The following is a 9,242-nucleotide window of genomic DNA, read 5'->3' as shown; positions in this document are numbered from 1 at the left end:
CGTAAAAGTCTTTACAGGTGAGGTACCTAGGACCAATACCTGTTTAAGTAAAGACCTAGGTGTTTTGCTGGGACAGTGAAGTGTAGCAGCCATCCCAGGGTAAGAAAACCAGGACAGAAAAGGCTCCATCCTCCAGCATTCCCCCATCTACCTGGAGCTCAGGCCTGAGACCCTCAGACCCGCCCTGCAGTATTAGTTCAGAACTCCAGAGCAGAGCCTGTGATTTACTTTAGGGCTCTGGGCAAGTTCCTTTAACCTGGCTGTTCTTCCCCTCTGTGTGTTTGTAAACCAGAGAGATGATGCTGATATCTCCCCCACACTGCTCTGTCAGAGACACCGTGTGAAATTAGCTCCTGTTTGGGAAGGTTTTAAACACACATTCCGCCTCCCTGCTAATATGATTACTAGCACTTTCTTGTAAGAAAGGGCCAACTTCTCACCCCTTTCTTCCTTTAAAAACAGAACAAAGGGTGTCTTTTCTTGTCTCCCTATGGCCAAAACATTGTTGCTTTAGTGGTTGGTTACCTCCTCCTCAGGTCAGTTTGCTGAGTTTAAGTATTCCCAGGTGAGCCACAAATAAACAATAATAGCAACAAAAATGACCTCTGTGGTGGTTCTTAAGAGGGTTTCTGAGTTATAATAAGTAGGCTTTTCTAACTGTAAAAACATGGCCCCAGCCTGTCTCCATGCCACCTCTGTCCTCAAAAGTGTTAGGCCTGGGGTGGGAGGGGGGCCATCTTCCTGAGGGTCATCGCCAAGGCTTTCCACAAGAAGCATTGAAAACAACGTTTTGGAAGGAAAGTCACCTTTCAATAGCCGAAGAGGTACCTCTTAGAGCACACAGTCCTGCGCACAGCCTGTTTCTCACTGTTTGGAAATCCTTTAGCAGTTTATGGAAAGCCACTCTTTAAAGCAATCCAACAGCTCCTTTTTCCATAACCTGATTTTAGAGGTGTTTCATTATCTCTAATTACTCGGGGTAAATGGTGATTACTCAGTGTTTTAATCATCAGTTTGTGCAGCAGTTACTCTAAACTCGGGGAAGCCCAGACTCCCATGGGTATTTTTGGAAGGTACGGCGACTAGTCGGTGCATGCTTTCTAGTACCTCTGCACGTGGTCCCCAGGTGAGCCCCGGCCGCTTCCCGGAGCTGGAGGCAGCATGGTCCCGGCCCCGGCAGCAGCTGCGGACTCAGGCGCAGCCCGGGCTTCCGGGACCCGGGCCTGCGACGCGAGGCCCGGCGGCTGGATGGGAGGATGTGGGCGGGGCTCCCATCCCAGAAAGGGAGGCGAGCGAGGGCGGAGGAAGAAGGGAGGGGCTGCCGGGGACGAGGAGGAGGAAGGAAAGAAAGAAAGAGAGCGAGGGAAAGAGGGGGGAAGGAGAAGATGCACGAGGGCAGAGGAGGAGGGAGGGAGGGAAGGAGAGCGGAGCCCTGCCCGGAAGCTAGGTGAGTGTGGCATCGGAGCCGAGGGACGGGAGCCTGAGACGCTGCGGCTGCTCGGGGCTGAGTATCTCGCCTCTCTGATGGGATTCCCGTCCGCGCCGTCTCGAGCCTGCAGCGCCCCAGTCCTCGGCCCTTGCCCAGGTTCACTGCAGCCGTTCAGAGGTCCCCAGGAGCTGCTGCTGGCGAGCCCGCTACTGCAGGGACCTATGGTGAGCAAGGCTACCTGGCGAGGGGTGCCGGGCAGAGGGGGCCGGGGAGCATCCCTGGGGGGAACAGCGGGGGTGCTCAGCCTTTGACCACAGCTAAAGGTGGCCTATTTTTTCTCCAACGGTGGTGCTAGAGGTAGGGATGCTGGCGCTGAAGGACACTTCCACATCTGCTACTGCCTCTACCCAGGCCACTTTCTCCGTCCGGCGGCCCCGGGCGATTGCCACCTTTGGTAGGTTCTGGGCAGAAGAGATGGGTAGAAGAGGAGCCTTTAGTTGGGGGGTCGCTGGGAAAGACTGCGAGGTCTTGAGCGGAACGCGTTGCGGGGGCACTGGCGTTCGCGATCCCCGGACAGGAGGGCCGGGAGAGAAAGGAGTGTCGGCTCCGAGGTCCGGACAGTGTGAGGTGGCCGAGGGACCGCGAGATGGAGAAAAGAACACCTAACCAGGGCTGGTTCTGCCGCCGGGAGCGCGGTCCTGCTGCCTCCGGAGCCTGCGCGCCGCCCGAGGGGCTGCGTCGAGGGGAGTGTCACCCGATCCGGCCCCCAGCCCGCCGGAGCCCCTGAGAGCACGCGAACTGAGGCTGCACGACGCGCCTTATCCACAAGCTGTTTTCATGAACTTGCAGCATCCAAGGAGTCTCTCCCCTATCATTTCCTGGTGTAGGGTCTGTAGGGACGATGGTTGGGATGCCTGGCGCTCCGAGCACGCGTCTTCCTGCGGTGTCGTGGCCCATGGGGAGTCGCTGGCGAGACGCACTGCGGACGGAGGCTCATACTGGTCCTCGCAGCGCAGATCCGACCAGCAAGTGTCCCGGGATTCCCGGGTCCCTGCGGACCCCTCCTCGCGGGAGCTGGGCCCGAGGCCTCAAACGCTTCCTGGGCACCGCTTAGGTGGATGGACTGTGAGGATCGCAGTTTGTGGGCTGAAAGCTTTGTGAGACGTTAAAACCCCCCAAAACATAGACTTGGTAAACTGAGGCCACCTCTGGGCAAACTTCGGCGTCGGGAGAAGACTCTGCTGGAGAAGTAAAGGACAAGCGCCCCGAGTTGCATCCCTGCCATCCCCTCCCAAGAAAAAGTTCTGCAGACGAACGTCCTTTTGGGCTTTTGTCTTTTTTAATTAAAGAAAAAAATGGGGGGGGGGAATTGCGTGATTAGAGATGAATCCTACGGAATCCGAAATTGAAACACAACCCGCTCTCCGTCCAGCCTCCCGGTTTTAGCGCCGCGCGCTCCCGCCGCCGCCCGGGGAGATTCCTAGGGGCAGAGGATAGTCCGGGGATCCCGGGCGCCCGCCCCTTCCACGGGCCCTTCGCCCCGCGGGAACTGGCTCTTCTCTGCTTTTCCCGTTTCTACAGCTCCTCCCCCGGGGCATTTTTAGGGTTCCAGGCGTCTGAAAAAAACCCCTCTTCGCTCTCCCAGCCCTTTCGCAGTCCGTCCCAGCGGTGGCGCGGGAGCGGGAAAACCGTGGAGCCGCTCAAGAAGCGGCGCGGCTCTCGCGCGGCGCCGACCGTCGCGCAGGGGCGCCCGCGGCCTCCACACCCTGGCGGGCGGCGTGGGGCGGCGCCGGGCAGCCGGGGCTCGGACGGAGGGCTAGGCGTTTGATTCTTTACTCTTCCTCAAACGCTTCCCGCGAGTGCCCTCAAGAAGAAAACCAAGTCTGTGAGGGAGAGAGGCGGGCAACCTGAGCCCTCGATCTCTGAAGCGACCCGAGGCTGGAACTTGAAAGAGCCTCAAGGAAGGGAGGGCGGGTGCCGTGGCCTTGGGAGCGGGAGTCTGGGGTTCGGGACCCCGGGGCGGGCTGGGTTCTAGGCAGAGTCGCGCGGGGCAGGTTTTTGAAAAGGCCCCCGTGCAGAACCACCCATGCATGTAGCATCTTCCGTTAGAGTCAGGACAACCCGGTCATTCCTGGAGCTGTGGGTTGGTTAAGGTTCTTGAAGGAATATTTGCTGCGACTCTGCAGCTGGTGCAAAGGAGGAAGGGGGTGGGGGAAGGAAGTGGCGGGGGGAGGAGTGGTGGTTTCAAAAATAAGACAATCTGGAGACAGAGGGGAGAGACGCAGACACAGAGGTCGAGCGCAGGCCGAAAGCTGTTCACGGTTTTCTCGACTCCTGGGAGCGCGGTGGGATTTCCTTTCTGCGCCGGGTCGGGAGTTGCAAAACCTCAGCGACATTAAGACCCGAAACTTGTGGTGCGCCCTTTCCGCAGCGACGTCTCCCTTTGAGTCCGCCCCTCCGCCTTGAATGGCTCGAGGACCGCTTTCTTTGGGAATTTGCTTTGCTCGGAGTGGACCCCGCGGCCGACGCGGTGCGGAGATTCTCTCGGAAATGGAAGCGCAGAAAATAGCCCAGCGGCCGCTCCCTCCCCACTTTCCCACACCGATCTCCGCCTAACACGTCCCCCTCCGGCCCGGTGCGTGACAGGCGCGGCAGCTTTTGGCTAGGAGCTCGAGCGCCAGCCCGGCTCGTCCGAGCACTCGCAGGCGTTGGCCAAGGAGTGACTGGCTGTCGCTGGGAGCAATATTTGGCCTCGCGGAGACCCCGGGGAGGAAGTGGCGGGGAGCGCGCGCGCGCGTTTGTCTGTCCCTCAGCGCTTTCCTTTTTAAGTGCCCCTGGGTTGGAGAGGCTTTGAGCTGCTGAGACGCCGCCGTCCCCGCTCCCGGCCCCATTTGAGCCGTGTTCGCGCTGGAGGCGCAGCCCCTATACTGCGCCCCAGATCCTCCGGCTTTAGGCCGCTGGCGCGGGGGCCTGGCCCGCGGCACCGAACGTCGCAGGTAGAGGCGAGGACCGCGTCCTCAGCGCACTGCGCCCGGGGACCGGCCGGGGGCTGCGCCGAACGCGGCGCGGAGCTCCTCCCAGACCGCTGGCGGCTCCGGCGGCCGGCGCGGGGGTTGGACTCTCCTGGAGGGGGCGGGGCCGCGGGGGGAGGGCGCGCGGGCCCTTTCGCCGCCCGCCGCGGGAAGGGCGGGCTCCTCCGCGCGCGGGGCGGGGCTTCTGCGTTCACGTGACTCAGAGGGGCTGGAAGAAAAACAGAGCCAGACTGCGCCAGAGTCTCATTATATTCAAATATTCATTTTAGGAGCCATTCCGTAGTGCCATCCAGAGCAACGCACTGCCGCAGCTCCTCTGAGCCTTTCCAGCAAGTTTGTTCAAGATTGGCTGTCAAGAATCATGGACTGTTATTATATGCCTTGTTTTCTGTCAGTGAGTAGACACCTCTTCCTTTCCCCCTCCTGGGATTTCACTCTGCCCTCCCCACCCCTGCTCGCCTTGTGTCCCTTCCGTCGGACCTTTTTTCCAGAGTTCACACTCCGCTTTCTGGCAGCGCTGTCGCTTTCTTCTTGGCCAGGCAGCCGCGGAGCTCTGAGCGTACCGGTTTTGTTTAAAGTTCTGCTTGCTCCCACTCGCACTCACAGATCGTGTGCCTTGCAAGAAAGCGGAGCAAGAGGGGGCTAAAGAGATGAAAGGTCTGCAGCCTGGGGTTGTACTTTCTGGGCAACCACACACACACACACACACTCACACACTCACTTAACTGGGAGAGCCCAGGGCCCCCGTGCTTGTTCCCAGCTGCTTGTCAAAACTCGCAAGAGGTCTCTCTCGGAGCCATCCCCACTCCCACTCCCACTCCCCCCCCCCCCCCCCCCCCGCTTTCCTGAGAGTTGAGTGAGCGGACGCGATCAGATGCTTTTTGCTGGGCATTTCAAACTCATCAGCCACAGTAAAATAAACCGTCAAGCCACTCACTCGGTCAGCTCCCAGACCACGTTCTCGGTCTCAGCCTCTGGACCTCGCCGCCCTGTGTCTTCGCCCACCCTCCTGCTCCGAACCAGCTGGAAGTTGTGGAAGTTGGGCTCCGAGGGCGGAGGAAGAAGGAGGGTGGAGGAAGAGGGAGAGAGGCTGAAGGTCTGAAGTGGAGAGCGATGGCATTTTAGTTCTCCCTCCCCCACCCTTTTTTACCCCCTCAATGTTAACTGTTTATCCTTGAAGAAACCAAGCTGAGATCATGGCTCAGATAGCAGTTGGGACAAAAAAAGATTAACAGGATGGAGGCTATCTGATTTGGGGTTATTTGACTGTAAACAAGTTAGACCAAGTAATTACAGGGCAATTCCTACTTTCAGGCCGTGCATGGCTGCAGCTGGTGCTGGTGGGGGTGTGTGAGGGAGAAGACACAAACTTGATCTTTCTGACCTGTTTTACATCTTGACCCTCCATCGCTGGCCTTATACGCATACGCAGAGACATCTCTATTTCTCTCTCGTTATTGGTGTTTATTTATTCTTTAACCTTCCACCTCCTCCCCCTCCCCAGAGACACCATGATTCCTGGTAACCGAATGCTGATGGTCGTTTTATTATGCCAAGTCCTGCTAGGAGGCTCGAGCCATGCTAGTTTGATACCTGAGACGGGGAAGAAAAAAGTCGCCGAGATTCAGGGCCACGCGGGAGGACGCCGCTCAGGGCAGAGCCATGAGCTCCTGCGGGACTTCGAGGCTACACTTCTGCAGATGTTCGGGCTGCGCCGCCGCCCGCAGCCTAGCAAGAGCGCCGTCATCCCAGATTACATGCGGGATCTTTACCGGCTCCAGTCTGGGGAGGAGGAGGAGGAAGAGCAGATCCATAGCATCGGTCTGGAGTATCCTGAGCGCCCCGCCAGTAGGGCCAACACCGTGAGGAGCTTCCACCACGAAGGTCAGTCCCTGCGGAGCGTCCTGGGCCGGGGAGGGCTAGTAGGGCTGGTCGGTGGGGCAGTGGAAGCCCTGGGTGGGGGAAGAGTTCAGGTTACATCAAAGCCCCAAATCCTGGAGGCCGGGGAGCAGAGCTGCCTACCTCCAAGAGCTGTGGCTGAATTTATTTTTTGGAGACAGAGGGGAGGGGTTCGGGGGAAGGGGAATGACACCGCTCAGACGTGGGCTAGCCCCTGCGGTGTGTTTTTGCTATATCAAAGCCTTTTTTGCCAGGTTTTCTGCCCGTTTTTTTTTTTTCAAAGCACCTACTGAATTTAATATTACAGCTGTGTGTTTTTCAGGTTTATTCAATAGGGGCCTTGTAATCCGATCTGAATGTTTCCTAGCGGATGTTTCTTTTCCAAAGTAAATCTGAGTTATTAATCCACCAGCATCATTACTGTGTTGGAATTTATTTTCCCCTCTGTAACATGATCAACAAGGCATGCTCTGTGTTTCCAAGATCGCTGGGGAAATGTTTAGTAACACACTCGAAAGTTGAAGAAGAAGGAGAGGGTAGTTTTGTGCATGTTTCCTCCTGCCTCTGCTTTGTTGGCCCCCCTTTTTCTTTATAACCACTTGTAAAGAAAACTGTGTACACAAAGCCAAGAGAGCTTTAAAAGGGGAGTCTGATGGTGGTGGAGTAAGGAGTTGACACATGGAAATTATTAGACATATAAAGGAGGTTGGGAGATACTTTCTGTCTTTGGTGCTTGCTGAATGCTAGCTAAGTTTTGCTGGCTTGCTAGCAGCCCATTTATCTGCTCCTTCAAATTAAAAGATATGCTTATTTCCCCAAATAGGCTTCCACTATGTAAGCAAAATTCAGCACTCATCACCCAAAGCTTCTTGACTGAAGCTATTTCTTGACTTTACGATTTCTCAAAAAAGTTAATGTGCTTTTATTTATTTTTTTCTTTTCCTTTTTCCTTTTCCTCCTCGACTGTGCCTAGAACATTTGGAGAACATCCCAGGGACCAGCGAAAACTCTGCTTTTCGTTTCCTCTTTAACCTCAGCAGCATCCCAGAGAACGAGGTGATCTCCTCTGCAGAGCTTCGACTCTTCCGGGAGCAGGTGAACCAGGGCCCTGACTGGGAGCAGGGCTTCCACCGAATAAACATTTATGAGGTTATGAAGCCCCCGGCAGAAGTGGCACCTGGGCACCTCATCACACGACTACTGGACACGAGACTGGTCCACCACAATGTGACACGGTGGGAAACTTTTGATGTGAGCCCTGCGGTCCTTCGTTGGACCCGGGAGAAGCAGCCTAACTACGGGCTGGCCATTGAGGTGACTCACCTCCATCAGACACGGACCCACCAGGGCCAGCATGTCAGGATTAGCCGATCGTTACCTCAAGGGAGTGGGGATTGGGCCCAGCTCCGGCCCCTCCTGGTCACTTTTGGCCATGATGGCCGTGGACATGCCTTGACCCGACGCCAGAGGGCCAAGCGGAGCCCCAAGCATCACCCACAGCGGGCCCGGAAGAAGAATAAGAACTGCCGGCGCCACTCACTTTATGTGGACTTCAGCGATGTAGGCTGGAATGACTGGATTGTGGCCCCACCAGGCTACCAGGCCTTCTACTGCCACGGGGACTGCCCCTTTCCACTGGCCGACCACCTCAACTCAACCAACCATGCCATCGTGCAGACCCTGGTCAACTCTGTCAACTCCAGTATCCCCAAAGCCTGTTGTGTTCCCACCGAACTGAGTGCCATCTCCATGCTGTACCTGGATGAGTATGACAAGGTGGTACTGAAAAATTATCAGGAGATGGTAGTAGAGGGATGTGGGTGTCGCTGAAATCAGGCAGTCCTTGGGGACATACACGTTCCCGTCCACTCATCCACACACTACACAGACTGCTTCCTTATAGCTGGACTTTTATCTTTAAAAAAAAAAAAAAAAAAAAGGAAAAAAAACCTAAACATTCACCTTGACCTTATTTATGACTTTACGTGCAAATGTTTTGACCATATTGATCATATATTTTGACAAAATATATTTATAACTACATATTAAAAGAAAAAATAAAATGAGTCATTATTTTAAAGGTACACTGTTCCTTTTCTCTTTAATCCTTTTTCCTTCTGCCCCCATCTCTTTTGAATGAGATTTTTTTCCTGTTGAGGGGTTGGGGGCAGGATGGAAGTCAGAGGGTGGTAACTGGAGGTGGTTAAGTTGGAGGGACAGGAAGTAAACTGATGGTAGAGAGATGGTAATTGCCAGGATGAATTGTTTTCCATTTCTATTTAATGTTAACAAGGACACAGTATCCTCTCCCATCTGGATGACACATGCCTTGGAGAAACAGTGGGATGAAAGGAGTAGGCCAGATTAAAGACTCAGTTTTGGGCTCCTTGTACATCTTTTGTTTTTGCTCACCTGTTAGAGGTGCGTCTCAGCTGAGGATGATGGATAGAGTCTCAACTCTAGGGAATAACTCCCATCACAGCTTTTATGATACCCTAGGGTGTCTCCAGTCATGATAGGCACCAATGTTGTATTTTCAAACCAAAACTAATTTGCACATGTTTGTGTGTTTGTGTGTGTGTGTACAGGATTTGGGGGTGGTGGTGAAGTGGGTTTTTATTCAATAGAATAAATAATGTGCCTTACCTTTGAGAAGTTTGGTGACCATATTTTAATATGCCACATGGTGGAATTCTCCAGTGTTTCTTGACTTTATCCCCTTGTCTCCTATTCCCCACATGAAGGCCTTCATGGAGTTCGAAATTCTAACAGTTTGGGCTGGATGGCAATGGGATCAGAAACTGAAGGGTCAAAATTTCTAAGGAGGCACTGTGAAAACATTGTGTCCTTTATGCAATCTCAAGTCAAATGCCAGCTCCCCT

General features: G+C 55.0%; 1 protein-coding gene across 8 annotated transcripts; it reads left to right on the top strand.

Annotated features, from left to right (window-relative positions):
• The first annotated feature begins 1,370 nt into the window (after window positions 1-1,370).
• On the top strand, window positions 1,371-8,444 carry BMP4 (bone morphogenetic protein 4). 8 transcript variants are annotated; one of them, XM_045900889.3, is made up of 5 exons: window positions 1,396-1,653; window positions 1,785-1,883; window positions 4,731-4,855; window positions 5,966-6,345; window positions 7,334-8,444. In XM_045900889.3, exons 4-5 carry the CDS (start codon window positions 5,973-5,975, stop codon window positions 8,188-8,190), a joined length of 1,230 nt encoding a protein of 409 aa, XP_045756845.1. In that variant the 5' UTR covers window positions 1,396-1,653; window positions 1,785-1,883; window positions 4,731-4,855; window positions 5,966-5,972; the 3' UTR covers window positions 8,191-8,444. The 8 variants fall into 8 exon arrangements, with proteins under 8 accessions (XP_045756847.1, XP_054369690.1, XP_045756845.1 ...); XM_045900891.3 differs by lacking the exon at window positions 1,785-1,883 and having other exon boundaries at window positions 1,371-1,447; window positions 6,019-6,345; XM_054513715.2 differs by lacking the exon at window positions 1,785-1,883 and having other exon boundaries at window positions 1,391-1,447.
• Window positions 8,445-9,242: the final 798 nt, after the last annotated feature.

The sequence above is a fragment of the Mirounga angustirostris genome, unplaced genomic scaffold (assembly GCF_029215605.1).
Source record: "Mirounga angustirostris isolate CCGP_5_RB_7025 unplaced genomic scaffold, mMirAng1.0.hap1 SCAF_9, whole genome shotgun sequence".
Classification (NCBI taxonomy): Eukaryota; Metazoa; Chordata; class Mammalia; order Carnivora; family Phocidae; genus Mirounga; species Mirounga angustirostris.
The sequence above is the reverse complement of the archived record's forward strand: the minus strand, read 5'-3'. Positions and strand labels throughout refer to the sequence as shown.